The 17,092-nt window shown below is 40.6% G+C and overlaps 1 protein-coding gene across 2 annotated transcripts in view; it reads left to right on the plus strand.

Moving 5' to 3' along the window:
- KCNH1 (potassium voltage-gated channel subfamily H member 1) overlaps window positions 1-17,092 on the plus strand; it is a 181,743-nt gene that overhangs the window by 69,857 nt on the left and 94,794 nt on the right. For both annotated transcript variants that reach the window (XR_008483197.1, XM_054279666.1), the window contains exon 8: window positions 15,840-16,039. Coding sequence is in view for 1 of the 2 variants with exons in the window: in XM_054279666.1 (XP_054135641.1) it covers window positions 15,840-16,039 (200 nt within the window). In the remaining variant the exon portion in view is untranslated. The remainder of the gene's footprint in view (window positions 1-15,839; window positions 16,040-17,092) is intronic.

Here is a 17,092-nt window from a genome sequence, read left to right on the forward strand (position 1 = left end):
ACCAACAACAGTGTCAGTACCAACCCTGTTCTCAGTTTTTTCCCTTTAATTTTAAACTTCCTCTTGTTAAAACCCTATGGTAAAAATTTAAATGTCATTGGTCAGCTTCTGTAGTGTGGTTCTGTGGAAGTTCTTCCAAGTGTAAGTGTTCCCCAAGGTGATGGGGGAGAGCCTATGGCACTTGCTTATGCTAACCTGCCTTTTGGTGCATGTATGCACTTCATGGGATGCCAATGGATGCTGGATACAAAGATCATGAGACAAAACCACAGCAGTGCACTAAACATGCAGCTGGGAAGGCTGGGCCAGGTTGTGGTTTTCCTGAAAGCAAGGAGAGAAGTGGATCTTCTGTGTGGATTGTTAGCTGACAGAAAACAGTGTGGAAATGAATACTTCAGCAAGAAAAGACTGTAACTGTGGTGGAGGGAGTTGTGTGGCAGCACTGATGCTGCTGCACCTTTTTCAGAGCTTTTAAATTTGAGTAAGTAAGCAGATGTTTCAGACTGGCTTGTCCACAGCTTTGTAGCAATTGCAATAATCTCCATGCTGCTTTTTTAGCAGGCTTTCATCCAGTCAGAACAATCTAAGAAACTGCAAATGCAATAAAAAGGGAAACTGGGCAGTTCCATGCAAATGTATATTATATGGAAACATAGATTTTGCTGACACTGCCCTGGTACCATAGCTTTTAATGCTCAGGGAATGAATACAAAGTACTAATGCAGAAATTATGTTGTCTTAATGCTAGTTTATTGAAATTGGTGACAAACACTCTCAGAAGGATGAATTTAGCTTTATGTGTGTGTAAAACTAGTATTTCTACTTGCAGAATATTTCAGATTGCCCCCATTTTGTGGTTTTGGTCTTCTGGGGCATTCAGAAGCCCCATGTTGTTTGGATTGTTTCAGCTGATGGTGCTCTGCAACTGGAAGTATCAAGCTCAGGTCAGAAAGATTGCTTTTCAGAACTGAGGAACGTTTTAAATTGATGGCACATTTACAGTGAATACCTTTCCAGAAGACTGAACAGCACCAAGCCTACAGAAGCCAGTTCCTTTAAACAATGCCTCATCCCTTGTGATTGCTGTGACGATTAAATAACTCCAGAGTTGAAAAAGTTTGAATGGCATTTGCCTTGAGCATTCTTGTGCAGTGCTTTTTTAATGAGCTCCCACACTGCCAGCTTGCAACTTTTAGTACTTAAAGCTTTCTTTGTGCTTCACTCTTATTGCAGTGTTGATAAATTGGGTTTAAGACTTTTATTTGCAGTTGTCCTTTTTGTGTGAAGTGTGAAACCATGCATTTAGGCAAGGAGAGGTTTTATGTTTGTTACTACTTAATTCTGTTCTAACTTGAATCCCACTGGAAGTCTAAATGTACTAGACTGTAAGTACAAGGGCAGAATAATACAGGGAAGATAAAAACTGTGATAATGAACCCTCAAAGATTCCAAAGTATTTTTTATGACTTAACAAAATATTTATACATTTTAATGAAAGTGCTGTGACAAGACGTTACCACTATGCACTACTGTTGGAACTGCTAAAAGGACATTACTCTTATGCTAAGGCTGAGGAAGAGGAGACTATGAAGTACCAGCAGAGGGAGTCAGGACTGGCCATTAAATGCTGGAAATTTTCAGGTCCCAGTGGTCATCATCTGGAAGCAAAAACATATTGTTAATGTGTGAGGTAAAGTAAAAAAGGTTGCCCTTAAGAATCTTCTGCCTTTTGTGTGGTACATAAGTATGTTTTTTCCCCTCCAGCATTTGGATTAGGGATGTGAAAACACAGTCTATTCTATTTTGGGTATCCTCATAGTGGTACCATTCAAAAATGGTTTTCTGAGCAATTTCCCTCTTTCCTGTGCCCTTCTCAAACAACACTAACATGTATGGTATGTGGTAGCCTTTAGAACTGCTCAGGATTTAACACCTCTAGCTTGTCACTGATAGAAAAATAATGGAAATGGGACAGATCCCCAGAGGTGGGGAGGAGAAGTGGTTGAATGTGCAAAATGTTGGCAGCATGCTCAGAAGAACCACTGTCTCCTCTCCTCCCAGCTGCAGAGCAGTGGTCTCTGAGTGGATGGGATGGATACTGTCTCTGATGGCACACTGAGAAAGAGAATTTGGGTGAGTGAAAATGCTCTGAAGACATTCATGGCTGTGCAGAAGCTCTTTTCTGTCAGTCTGCAGATTAACACAAAGGACTGCATCCCTCTCTTTCTCACCTTGCTTGTGACAACTTGTTTACTTAGGCTTTGTATGAAGGATATTGTTAGGACTCAATGTTTTTGTCCTCTGTAGTGTCCTTTGCAATAATCTGTCTGGATTTGTTGTCTAGTGTTCCTTGGCTTGTTCTAAAGTGGTGTTTTAAAATCTTTCTGGCTTGTTCCCTAAGCTTTCATCATTCAAATAATGGAGAAAAGCAAATAAAAATCATAGAGTATTTGCTTTTAAGATATAAAAAGGGATTAATTTATATTTATTAGCCTCTAGCAAAGACAGCATTTTCCCTGAAGTGTTTGTTATCACTGGCACTGTGTTCTTTTGGTCTGACTTGCTCAGGCTAAAGAGTCTTGCATGGCAGTCATGATGCTGACACACTCTTCAAACAAAGACTTTAGGGATGCATGTAAGCCACAGCTCAGCCTTCTGCTGCTGCATTTCACTTACTGACCCTGGTGAACGTGGTCCCAACTCAAACTGTTTCTTCATTAAGCAGGCTTTTGGTACATTTTCATTTTACTGGAGAAAGGGAGATTCAGCCAGAGACAGTGTTTTTCTTCTGGAATTTACCAAACATTCAGAGGGATTGGTGCTTGCTGCCCTCTTGAATTTGCAGAAGGTTCTGGATACAGCAAACAGGAGTTCCTGCAAAGGAAATAAGCTGATAGGCAAAGAGCAAAGCAAAAGGTGGAAAACCCCTATTGCTTGTCTCTTCAGTGCTGACAGTGTGGGGCTGGTGGACAGGGGAGAGGCCCTGAGCTGGCAGGCTTGGGCTGAGTTCCCAGCTCTGTCACACACTCCTCTGTGGCCATCTACAAACTGCTCCAGGTCTCTGCTTTGCCTGTCTTGCCACTCTTAACTCTTCACATCTTACTAGTGCAGAGTGGCTTTCACTGTGCCCTGTATGCACCATACCATTGTGTATCTGTTCCCTCCCTCTGCAGTGCCACTGAAGTGTCTTTTAATCTTGGACAGAATTGATATCAGTAAAGCCAAGCCTATGCAGAAAACTGGACATTTAAACCCTCTCTGTGCTTTTTTCACAAGTTCATTTATCAGCTGCTCCTTTGTTCTGTGTTCCTAACCTCACCTGCTTTCCTTTTCTGCTCTCTCACCCCGTGCTTACATGTTTAGGTTTGTATCCCTGTCCTTTCCCTTCTTCCCCTCCTTCAATCTGTGAAGAGACCCAATTCTCCTGACCATCTAATTTAACTTCTATTCCCTCCTAGTCATTAGGCTTCTCTATTGAGGCCAAAAAGGTCTGGCAACCTCTTTGATGGGTTTGCTAAGCTGTTGATTTAAATTTTACAGGCTTTGTGATGCAGAGAGACTGCTAAATCACTGCTCCCATGACAGGTTTCTAAAAGGCTGGAGGGAGGCAGGGGGTTGAATTGAAAATTGGAAGAAGTGAGAGAAAACAGGAGGGTAGAACTTCTGGAAGGAAGCATGAAGAGTAATTATGGGCCAGGTAGATGACAAGAGTCTGACAGGGCGAAATCATTTTAAAGAAGAGTGTGTATGCACGTGTAGATGGAGAAAGGCAGGTTAGAAAAAAGACAGAGGGACATTTGTCAGAAGGAGCTGAAACCATGGTGACTGGATTCTGAATGCTCAGCATCAGGGCTGATATTTAAGGACAACTTCAAGAGATTCTGATCAAGAAAGTCCAGCTGTGTGGTTTCAGGTAGATTCTCCTATTAAAAAGCAATTGAAAACAACAACAAAACCTGTGAAAAAACAACCAGAAACAAACAAACCAATTCCAACAAACAAAACACCTAAAGAAATCCAAACCCAACATCAAGGCTGTGTACCATTCAAAGCATGTCAAGAGAGCTTGACAGAAAAATATTTTAATAACTTGCTGCTCTTGTGCTGATTGATTACAGCAACAGCTCAAAGATAAGCATTCTGTCAAGAATCATTAATATCTGTCAGCCAGTAGTAGCTATGCAATATCAGAAATTCAAGCTGTTGAAAAGCATTCTATCCTTGCCTTGTGCTGAAAACCAGTAAATGAATATTCATGGTAGCACACACAGCTTACAAACAGTTCTTCACTTCACATAGCTTTCAAAAGATGAGCATGCAGGTTATTACCACAGTTTAGGTGTGAAAATAAGTTCCTGCTTTTTTACTTCTTTATACTTTGACAACTTAAATTCCTGTAAATGACATGGAATATATTTACCACAATCGTTTGCCCAAATCTTACTATTCATCTCCAATCTCACTATTCATATTCCAATGAGCTGTAAGATTTTCTTGTTGCCTTCATCAGTGGGAAGGAAGAATTTAAGATCTGGAAGATTTAAGATGCTACTTAGGTGATCCTGTATGTGGCAGAAAATTGAATTACAGAAGGCAAGTTCTTCGGTGCTTAAACAAGGAAAAGACTTGTGACTACTGCAAAAACTCTTCTGGAAGTCCTCTGATGTTGTGAAAGTTCTCCCTGATCTGTGAGAATTCTCAGGGAATGTGACCTTAGTGACTGCCCTAGGACTGCTGCAGGGTTAAGCTGCATCCAGTGTTGTGTCAGCAGACAGTGGGCATCTGGGGCACTTTTCCTTTTGGAATGCAAAGATCAGAATTTCAGTTCAGGAGGAGCCCTTGCTCTGACATTGTGTACCCCAAGTCACAGTGATGAAGTTTTCTCTGAGGTTTGACTCCTGATGATGTGCTAGGGTTTACTTATGATGAGATTTCACCACTTGGTACAAGTGCCTCATTTCCTTGTAATTCCTAAGACTTTGTTCATGCACATATGTGAAATCACTTCAATGAATCTTAGAAATTACTTTTTCTAGGATCTTTTGGGAGTGCTAGGATAGCAGGTGTACTTGACCTGCTGTGGCTGGTCAAGTAAAGCTTCTCTGAGCAAGCCTGCCAGAGAACACATTACTCACTGTGGAGAGGTGAGAGCACAGAGATTTGTGTCCAGAGATATTTGCCTCCTCCATTCTAATCCATTATTTCATGGTTCAAAGGCTTCAAGGATATGGAAATATTGGGAACACACCCCTGCTGTATTTATGGAGATTGGAACAGTTCTACTAGTAAAAACTCGTTTCCTTTCCTTTCTGTTTGATTCAAAATACTCAGTCACCTTTAGGTGACGGAACTCTTCAGAAAAATGGAAGATCTGAGTTGAGGTCACTGCTCCTGCACTGATATTTGAAACAGGCCTGTTGTATCCCAGATGTTCAGTGACTGCAGGGCATTATACTTGTACTATAACCTTCCCAATAGTTCTTCCCTAAGCAAGGAAGAGCTTTGTGTGCCTAACTCTTGGATGAGGTTTGTAGCTGCAAATTACTGACAGAGATATTTCATTGCCTTTGAGAGTCCTCTGTACTTTCTGTTGGACAGCTTTAGCTTATTAGCATCTGCAAATGCCATTTCTGGGTGCCTGGCAGGTACTGCACAGGCAGAATAGTTCTCTAAAAAGGTCCCAGTGGGATAGTAACACATCCTTACTTCTGGCTGGATATGTTTGTTTATCTGCAAATATATTTGCATTTTGTGGTGACTTGCTAACAAAGCACAAAATGCAGCTGCCTGATATATTTTAGATGTCAAATGATTTCTGTGTAATATTTACTTTAAAAAGAATTTAGGCAGTATCTCTTACCCAATAGCATCTACCCCTGAATATCATGATTATCCTTTTTAGAAGTGAGGTATGGAACTCCCAGCTGTATGCATGTTTACTGCTGCTTTTAGTCCTGCTGAGTTCTAATAAAAGAGCAGACTCAGCCTGGAAGAAAAGTACTTTTAAGACTGGAGCCATAGGAAGAGAAATGAATACCTGTTTCAGAAAGTTAGGCTGTAACCCTCTTCACCTCTCCAGAGGCAAGTGTTCCTCTCACACGCAGTCATCCATGGTTTGTCATTAAAAACACAACAGTGGTTCCAGTTATTTTTGATGAACCCTCTGTGTCTTCACTAGCCTATCATTTCACTTGTCAGTAAAGCATAACCCCCTTGAGAAGGCACTGTCTATGAGTGATTCCCATGTCACATTCCTGTAAATACTGTGTGAACCTCTTGATTTTGGTCTGCAAGCACACCTGTGATTAGTGTGTGGGAGGAGCATGACTCAGACCTAGTCATTCCAGTGACAATTATTCTTTAAGCACCCCAAATTAGTCTTCATCAGTAAATGGCATCTTTGTCTCCAGCCTCACTGGTTTAGTCAACATAATTCCAAACTTCATTATTCTTACTTGTGTTATGAACAGTATTAAATCTTTGTAACTATTTAGTGATACCAGAAGAGGAGAGGTTTTGTGTCACTATAGGACACGAAACAACACGAGTGTACACACCTCTGTTCTCAAGGTGAAAAAAGTGGAGTTTATTTTCTGACTCTAACATTTATAGATTTCTAAAAGTGGCAGTGGATTGGAGGGTGAAAGTGCCATCTCTCCAATGACACTGGACAAACTAACAGTCTATCAAATTTCTCTTCCTCCATAAAGGAATGCAAAACAATAAGTTATTTACAGAAGGTGTGTGAGAAAGTTTGTTACAAGAATGTAAACATCAGAAGGCTTAGAAAATCTTAAAAAATCAGGGCGACAATTTTGGACCACTTTGTCTTTAGGTTTGTTTGGGAAGCGTTTGAAAGCCCTGTGTAGAAAATAGTCACATAATAGTTTGTACTTGTTGCACCCAGAAGTAAAAGCTGTGCATGTGCAAGAAGGGATTGGCAGAAGGGTGATGAGCCCCTTGCAGTCTGGCTGTGGCTATTGAAGTAACAACACCCCAGGGTGGCTTACCAAGGTTTGGTAGCATCAAAAGCTTCAGACTGAGCTGCAGAAGGCAAAGCACACAGGTGCAGTGTAGTCCAGTTAAATGTACTAGCTCTAGGGGCTTAATTTCACAGTAGAGGAGACCTGAACTGAGAATGAATTGTTGTCCTTATGGCCAGCATGCATTAATCCTGTCAGGTGCAGCCATGCCCTTGGCTCTTGCTGGCTGGCCTGTCACCTGGGCAGAGCTGGAGCTCCTGGGTGATGAGCACAGCCTCTCTGGTGTCTGGGCAGTGCAGAGGTCACTGCTGGTTTCACAGTGGGACTGCTTGTCAGCAGAGTCGGCAGTAGTTGAGCTAGAGAAAACACAGGCTTCCAGGTACCCTCTTTGAGTTCTTTTCAGGGTTTTGTTTGACTAGTTTTGGGTTTGGGGACAATACAGTTAATCCAAAGAAGTGTCTTCTCTCTAGAGTCTGTGAGACAAGGGTTATGCAATTTTTCCATCAGCTGTCTGGTTGAGGCCAGCACTCTACCACCCACCTTTGGTTCTCTTCAAAATGACACCAGAGTACCTCCATCCCACTCTGCTTTTATGTTGGGGTAATTTATAGGCATTAAAATTTTACCTTTTCTTTTGTTCTCAGAGAAGACAAAACCTAAAAAAAGACTGTGCTGTACTGCTACATAGACAGCAGAAGCTTTTGTAAGTCATTGGATGAAAGTTAGGGGTTGAAGAGAAATGCATTGTCTTGATATTTCTCTGAACTGTGTCCTTAACTTTCACCACAGGCAGACATGCCCACACCTTGCAGTAGTGCCTAAAGCACAGCTGAACAGAGGTTTTAAGCCTAATGAGAAGTGAGATCACTGCAGTCTCAGGGGAAACCTTGGGTCCTTCCTTCTTGTGGTCTCACTGGTCATTTCAGACCTGAACATGATCAGCAAGGAATGCATCCAGCTATGAACTTCCCACATGGGTGCTCTGGTGGGAGTACAGAGGAGCCACCTGAATCCAATTATCATTTGGAACAAATTACTCTAAATGTAAGATTCCTTAATTAAATGAGGTTGAAGCAATGACCAAAAGGAATCAGACAGGAGAATTTTGCTTGAACTTTGCAAGTGACTTTAGCCGTTAAACTTTTGTGTTGCATCACTGACAGGGGCAAGTTTTGTCCAGAAATACATATGTGTAAGTGCTGGATGGTGGCTTTGGTGTGCAAAATTCAGATCCAGTGCTAGACCCTCAAAGACCACAGATAGGTTATTGCAAAATGAGGCCCAATAGCTGCCAACAGGAACAGGCCTGAGGCAGCAGTGCAAAGCCCAGCTGAACGTGTGGCAACCATGAAGGGAAAGGACCAGAAGGTTTGGATAACAGGTCATCTCCTTGAGTGTCCTTAGATTTCCCTCCAGCAAGGCCATGTAGAAAGGATCATACCAGTCACAGAGGAAACAGCATGAACAGAGGAATGCTAACAACTACGTAGGTAAGCAGTTCCTCATGAAGAGAACTTTTCCTAATTGTGGCTTTTGATTTTTGTTTTTGTTCTTCTCTTTCTGTAGTTCTATTTCAGCAATAGATTTTACAATGAGGAGAGTTGGTGTTTAACTGGGGGAAACCATTAGAGCTAAGTTGAGAGTAGATAAAACCGAGCTTTGAAAGCAAAAGCTTTCATATGGGTGCAAATGAGTAAAAATCTAGAAGCAGTATCTGGAGATTTAATTTTAACCAAGTAATTGAAAATGGCCATGCATTGCCCTGCATAAACTGTAGAAGAAAAATTATGCCCTTAAATGGCTCAGTCGTCATTTAAATGGTGATCTGTTCATTAGTGCTGGGAAATGAAATGGAAATCCATTTCAATTTTCTAGACAATTTAAATTTTATTGTCCATAAAATTCTACAAAACAGTAAAAGAGTGTCCTTTCTTACAAATTGCAGAGGATTTAATCAGATTTGGCATTTTATTAATTCTCATCATGGTAAAACCTGTTAGTGAAGACACTGAGCTGAGTTCATCCTATGTTGGTAAAGTGTCCCACTGGGGAGTCTGCCCTGGTGTATTTGGAACAGAGATAGTTTTTGCAGCTGTTATCTGTTTGTACACTTACTTTCCTCTTGGTAATCAAATTGGCACATTGAGCAAGATCTTGATGATGCTCCATGTTTTGAGCATGTGTACTTCAGTGTTGCTCTAGACTAATCCCTTATGACATTCCTGAAGATGTTGTGATAAATATACTGCTCTTTACAGGAACTGTAGTTGCTGTAACTAGTTGTGAAAATTGGTACATTTTCTTGCCATTCTGTTTTACCTTATCAGAGATAAACCTATCTTCTGGGGAATAAAATCTAGAGAGGTGACTGAGAAGTGCCATTTTCTGTAGAATCTTCCTTTTTCTCTAGTCTTACCTTTGATTTATCATTATCACTATTTCAAATCTTGCCTGTTGATCTTGCTGTCCCATGTTGTTATATTTTCTCTGAAATAAATTGATTCTGCAAGGAGTTTTCTGTGGACTTGTTGATTAAACTGTGCAAGTTCTTGGAAAGTCTTTTTGCTATCAAGGGTTAAGGCCTTAATTTCAATTAATGACTAGATATTACTGTGTTTGGAGTTAGTCATAGCTTTCTGTCAGGTTTAAGAATTTACCTGTAAGTTGAGGCAGAACATATATCCTCCAGTCTGGTTTATGATGCACTTTTGAATGTAAAACACTGCTGCCCTCATTGGGACTCACTTTAGTCAGTGGAAGTGCTGGGCCTTGCAGAGATATGGAGGCCATCAGGTAATTTAAGTAAGAAGAGTCAGGTGAACTCATTGGTCTGTAAGTGCTGTTTATTTATAAAATAAGAGTGTGCAATCCTGTTTCCCTGAAAGTGAGAGATGCTCATGGTTAGGAATTTCAAAGTCTATCAGCTTAAAGTCTCACTGTATCCAAGATGCTCTTCTCTTTAATTCCTTTCAGCATTATGCTTCTGTTGTCTTCTGCTGGTGTCCCTTTACAGCAGAAAGTTAGTGTATGACCAGATTGTTACTCCTTAATTTCACAACCAAGAACATATTTAAGTCCTCACGGGCTACTTGTGACTTGTTTTGCATCTGATTACTTTAGTAATCTGCTTTCCTGCAAGCATTTTGGCTGCAGGAGAGTCTGTGGCTGCCTTTAAATCCCCCTCTGGTGACTGTTGGCACGTTTCAGGATAAATACAATACTAAACTGTAGCTGTCAAATGAGTGATGAGTTTTGTGAATCAGGATTCTTGCCATTTTACTTGTTTAGACATGTCTCAATTTGCCAAAATCCAGATTTTACAGTGTTAATTAGTGGGACTGTTAATTTAGTCAGGTGCTGCTGTGCAGAAGTAGGAGCTTTGGCCAGGGAGGTAATAGCCACCACTCTGGATTGGCAGGAGGCTTCATCCTCTCTTTTCATAAGCAGGCTCTTGGATGCAAGATGCAGCCCTTCATAGAGAGCAGGGTGGTGTTGGCCCTTCACTGTCAGCTGACAGGAGAGAGCTGTTCATGTTAAAGAGCTTTCTCACAGGGCTGATGCTGAAGGTTGTTCTGCTGGCTTGTACTCACTGTGGCTCTGATGGCTCCTCTGATCAGTTGTGCTCTGTGTGTTTTTCCATGCTGTTTGTATTAGCCCAAACATGCTGAAGGCAAAAGCAGAACCTGTTAGAGAGCTGTGCTATGCGTATTGCTCGCCAGCCAAAACACCTGTGATTGCTGCTGTCAGCTGTATGGGTGCTTCCAGATCAACATCTAAATAAAAAAAAAGGAAAGCTTTGAAGCATCCTAAGGGATGGTGGAGTTTAGCATCTTTGTAAGGTTTGTTAATTTAGCAACACTTGCCTCTATTCTTCCATATTAAGTCTTAAACTGGTAAAATATAAGTCATTGCAGATCCATGAGCTAACAGGAGGTTATATGGCTGTGCTGCTGTAGTAGCAGGCTGCTTTTATTTTGTAGAGTTAGGAAAGGGTGTGAGGAGAGAAGCAGCAGGAGCTGCCTCTGGTGTTTGCTCCATAGCTGTTCTTAACTTCCCTTTCTGCCCTCACACACTGCAGACAGCCTATTTTAAGGTGCACAGATGTTTCTACTACTCTAGTCCTTGGTAGTTGCTTAAGTGGCTTCTTAGAGCAGCTGTTCCCTTGTTTATGTCTCTGACGTTCATTTCATTGCAGTTCTTGTTTTTTTTTGGTGGTGGGAAGATGAAAAAACCCCATGTGCTGATGCTCTGATGTTGTTTAGCTTTTATCAATTGTGTCATCAGTGGCGTCCTACCCTTCTGCAGGGGAGACATTTCCATCGTAGCTGGAGCCCAGAGTTGTCCTTCTCTGTCCCAGTTTTGCTGTCAGCAGGGTGATTTCACCAAATGTGATGATGAGAGTGAGAAGATTTGCAGTAGGATTCAACTAAGAGTTTAATGAAATTTGCCTGTGGTCTCTCCTCTTTCATCCTAGCAGTCAAGTGCTTGCACCGCATGGTTTGATGTGCATGTCCCTCATAGCCTATTCAGGCTTCCTGCTTTGCTCCTTGCCATTAAATTGATTTTCAGACTTGCTCAGTAGTGTGCCAGTTCTCTGATCTTTGCCATTGCTGCTGCCTTGCTTCAGAGGTGCAAATTAGAAGCTGGTGGCATGAAAGAGGGAGGTGGAGCAGTGTATTGTTTCTGTCCAGAAGAACAGAGAGCTGTGGGAAGAGCAGGATTTACCAGTTACTGGGACAGCAAGGGGGAGAGCTGTTCTGGGAGTTTTCTTTCACTTGAAAAAAATGCCTTTTTCCCAGGTTGTGAAATTCAGGAAGTGATGTACATGCTAAGACTAGCAATTGTAATTTGTTTTATAACAGGTGAAAATGTTCTGGATATATATTGTGACAAGTCACGAAGTGCAGAAAATTAATTGACCTATTAGATTTTGGCTAAGTTGTTTACATTTATTCTTTACTAGCTAAATGGAATTATATGTTTATACATTGTGCTAGCAAAAAAACCAAAAGGCAGATAAAAGCTTACAAATAGGAAACTTTATAATACACAAAACTTCCTAAGAAGAAGCAAATTAAGCAGCTCTGGGTCTGTCTGTACTGTTCTAGAAGGTTGTGTAGATACTTGATGAGTACATCTCGCTTCAGAATCTTTGGTATCAGATTGCAAGACTACAAAGAACAATTTTATCAAAACTAGCTTTGTAAACAATTCTTTAAGATACCTGTTCAGTTTGGTATTTGCTTGTATATTGTACTTTACAGTTCAGTGCTTTTCTTTTAACTGCATGTTCTCTACCCATCAGTAGGCATAATTACCACTAATCAAGACCCCTAATCTCAAGCAATTATAAGCTCTTACATTGTTCTAATTGCACATTTGAAAATAATGTCATTTTCTCATGTAATTATGAGATGATCCATACAATTAAATTCTGCTTTTCTTTTTATCTGATCAGTGTTAATTTTGTGTGACCTCACAATGTGTTATCTGAAAAATGCCTTTGAGACTTGCAGTTTTTCTGGTTAATTTATGGTTGTGTTTCATATTCAGTAAGGAGGGATACAGTGCAAGAAATTTTCAAGGCTGTGCTTTCAACCTTCTATGACCTGAAAAATTTGTTGTATATTAGGAACTTGTTGGTGAAACAGAAGTGCAATTATCCGTTTAAATCATCTACTCTTTGCAAATGCAGGTGCTTGCTCTTTGGATAGTACTTAGGTTAGTGCAGTATGTAAAAAGGGTTTATTTTGATTTTTTAATTGTTAAACTGGAATTTACATGCATACAGACTTTTTTGACCAGCTTTCCAGGCAGCAAAAGTGAGGGCAGTTCGTTTTCAGAAAGCACTGCAAGTCCTGGGGGCAGGATAGAAGAGATTGTTCACGAGTTGATGTTCGTCTCACTTGTTGCTGCGTAGTTCTGCACACCTTTTGTGTGCCAGGCCATTGCATGAGTGTGTTTTGAACAAATCATCGTCAATCTGTTGATTCATCTCAGGAACCAAATGCAGCACTTACATCTGTAAATGGGGTAATTGTAAGCCTCTCATTCTTACAGACAGAAATTATTCCTGTTATAATTCTAAAATCAGACCCCAGATCTTTTACTGTGGACCTACACTGGTTTGTATTTATTTCTCTATTCTTACTTGTTACATCACTAAAAATAGCAGATGATTTGGTGACCTTAGCAACCTGTGTCTGACCTTCATGATTCACTTGCGGGTAATTTGCTGCTGCAATTACTATGGTCCTGTCTGTGATGTTATTTAAACACTGGTTTAAATGACTGCAGTGTAAATGAGCAGCCACATTATTGGAGACAACATGTTTTTCTTTATTGTAAGAAAATAATATTTGCGTCAGGGGGTGAGTGCCTCATCATTTCTGAGGGATCTTGACATTCCTGGAGAAGAAATGCTGGAGATTTTGCTCTGTCATTAATAGCCCAACTTTCTTCCTTTAGTAGAGTGTGTGTTTCTGAAATCATTCTGGGGCTGCAGTCTACTGCAGTGGGTTCATTTCATTATTCCTTTGAAAGTAAGGAGAGGCACACAGCCAGCTTCTTCTGTGCAGAAGAGTTCAAGGTTTAATATGCTAATGTATCTACCCAATATTAGGCTGCAAAAATCCTTGGCTTTGATGTGTCTTTAATAGCAATAAAATGGTTGGCTAATGATAAATTAAGGATGTAAGTTTGGGAATTAAAAAAATTAATCTAGGCAGGAATAATTTTCCTTGCCAAGATAATTGTCATACCGGAACTGCAGTTTACAGTGGAAATTCCTTTCTTTATAATAATCAAAATATACAATCAAACTTCTGGCTTTTCTTTAGGCTTCACATTAAAGCTGGCCATTAATGGGACAGGGTGGGGACTGCATTTTATCTTTGCTGGCCTGGAGCTGTATGTGCCAAGGTACTGAACCCCCAGGTCTCACTGTTTGCCAGAGAGCAAAGATAAAAATCTGCTTGCCATCCTCTCTGTAATTTGTCACCTGTTTCAGTGCTGGGCTGGCTGCCTTGTGCTGCTGCAGTCTCCTGTAGGGTCATGTTTGCATCTGCATAACAGAGAGCAAACCAGGACTTATTCAGGGATAGGTAATGCTGTTCTAATACAAAAATACTCATGGATAAAGGAGCTGTTATGGTAAATCAGTTTTGTAAAGCATTTTAACATTCTTCACTACTCACTGGACTGCCCGGTATAGTTTTGTTCAAGCCCAAGTTTAGGTTAAACATGGAAAATATATGTTTCTGGTCACTGTAATAATGCTCTCCCCACTGAGAGAGCACATTTTTCTGCATATTTTTATAGCTGTTTGTACAGAGGAATAGATGGAAAAAGGGAGAGCTATTCTCTACAGAAACTCATAAAAAGGAAAGTGATGCAGCATCAAGAAGGAATTCTACAGAAAATCAGCAGTGTAAAGGCCTTGAGCAAACCTTAACTTAAATCACATCTCTTGATGATCAGGGCAAAGACAGTCCCATAAGTTTCTTTTGCACAATATCAAAGGTTTTTGTTGGTCATAGAACCCTACAGCATCTTAATTGGCTTAAGGATATCTGCCTATAACACTCCCCTGAATAAGTAGCTGCATTCTCAAGGGAAGAAGTGGGGTGATTTTTTTTAATAGCTGGTGAGGGAGTAAATAAACAGTAAAAAGGGGTACTTCAGTAAAGAAAAATATCTTTTTTTAAAAATATGTCTTCTCATTGACTTATTTTTATTTCAAGTGTAAGAGATATGATGCTCACAATTTAGTGCTTGTTTTGGGGGGCAGGAAATGATTAAGAGGAAGAAGTTACTCAGCAAGCCAGAGCACTTACGGGTGGTTATCATCACATCTGCAGTCTGACTGTTCCTCTCCCTCTACAGCCAACCTGTCACACATCACTGATCTGATTCATGATGTAGGGAAGCTCCGCTTGAGGCTTCCTGTCTCTCCATTGCATCCAGGGCTGGACTGGCTGTAAGAGCCTCAGCCCCAGCCTCTGCAAGCCATCAAAGCTGGCTGCTGGGGCTGCCACCAGCCTGCTGTTCTGTCTTGGCCTTCAGCAGATGGAGCTTCTCAAGTCCTGTGTGTTTTCATCTGCTTCTCTCCACGCTTGGGAACACTGCCTTTTTTTCTGCCTGGTGTTTATTCTTAAACCCATCTTGATGAACCAGCTGGCTTCACAACTGTGTTGTGTGAAATCAGGAGGGCTGTGCAAAGGTCTGCCTCTCAGGGCTCCAGCTCTTGCCTCAGGCCTTGCTGTTCTTTTGCCTGAAGAATGTAAAATGTAATGCGAGTTTTTATGTATTATTAAACTTATGTCTATAAATTACTGACCCATGGTAGCTGTTTATTACATATTCCATCTTCTGCTTTGATGCACTGCTGCTGTCACTCCGAGGTGGGTAACGATGGCTCAGCTTACTGCTGTGATAATGCACTTAAAGCCTGGAAATCTGTCACTGATGGTATTTCAACACAGGTGCTATAAACCTGAGATGAAAAATTAAAGTATTTGCTGTCAAGCTATTTCTCTTAAAGTTCTTCTGTCTACTGTTGTGGTTTTGTAAGGTTTTGGGTACTGCTGAGTTGTTTGATGAACAAAGTCAAACAGTCGTATATAAGGAGGTCTGTGATGCAGGACATGCTCTCACAGAAGCAGGTGGTGGTCCTCAGTTTGCAGTGCTGAAGGTGACCTATAAAATGCTTGTGTTCATCAGGCCTTCCTAATAAAGCACCAATATTTCCATGCATTTTTACGACCCAGCCTTTCCAGCCTTAAAGCCCAGTGGAACACAGCCTGATCACCACATCTTACCATGTATTTTCTCTGTGGTTTTTCTTCTTTTTCACAGCCCTTCTGTATGCCACCATTTTTGGTAATGTGACAACCATATTTCAGCAGATGTACGCTAACACAAACAGATACCATGAAATGCTGAACAGCGTCCGGGACTTTTTGAAGCTCTACCAGGTCCCCAAAGGACTGAGTGAACGTGTGATGGATTACATCGTTTCCACCTGGTCAATGTCCAGGGGAATAGATACTGAAAAGGTAAGTAAATTAAACTGCAAGGAAAGAAGTCACATCCTGAAAGTAGTCCATTAAAATAAACAGGAGGTACTGTCTTAGTAAAGGAGACAAATATTCTTTAAATAGTTCTAAGCAGCAGCTTCCCTTAATTTTTAACTTTTAAATGCAGTATTTCAGCTATTCTGTCATACTGACATATGATAGTGGTAAAAGTATGTATGTTTTGCTAGTGAAATAGTATAAAAATGATAAAGAGAAAAAGCTCAGTTTACTATAAATAAAGGTGATAAGTAAATAGCAAGTTCCAGACTGTAACACAACCTCACAGTTTTTCCAAATGAGATTTTTTTTGCAATATTTCTTGTGAGGTTGCTTGCAGCTCTGTGGGCCTGAAAACAAGGTAATTTTTTTTTGTCGTTGGAGAGTTTGAATGTAATATTCTGTGTGCAGGTTAAAGATATTAATGAAAGCTGGAAGTATTTAATAACGTATTGCTTGAAATCTACCTTGTGTAAGGCAAGTGTTATCATTCTGATTCATTGAATTGATGAATAAATTCCCATTGTGTCTTTTAAAATAACAGATGGCCTTTCACCAGAACAAATGTACAAATGTAGCTCCTTGTCGCTTTCATATTAGTTGCCAATTTTTGTGGGGATAGACAGTTTTTCTTCTGCTTGTAAAGAGATGTGATTTGTGGGGTGGATCATTCAGGAAATCATACCAATGCTCTGGTCACCAGCCTTCTGGTTGGCAGCTTAATTTAGCATTCTGAACTGTGGATGATGCAGTTAAAGAGCAAACAGTGTCATTTCTGTACAGCTGTTACAGCATCGTTATGAAGCAGGAGAACAGATGTGGCCTTGCACTGAGCTGCCTGGAGACTGAGGGGCACACAGGGCACTGTTTGCTTTCCTAAATGGTCTTCAGCCAATCTGCCATTTTTAGATCCCAGACATGATTCTGTAAGCACTGTCTGCCATACTAGCTTTCAGAAAGAAATTATATTTTAGTGCTGGATAGCACTGGTTAGAAGCTGTTCTGCATGTTTTCTCACAATCTGTCTTTGTGTGG

Source organism: Melozone crissalis, unplaced genomic scaffold (assembly GCF_028551555.1).
Source record: "Melozone crissalis strain CALT ecotype California unplaced genomic scaffold, PUWL_Pcris_2 ptg000027l_1, whole genome shotgun sequence".
In the NCBI taxonomy this organism is placed as follows: Eukaryota; Metazoa; Chordata; class Aves; order Passeriformes; family Passerellidae; genus Melozone; species Melozone crissalis.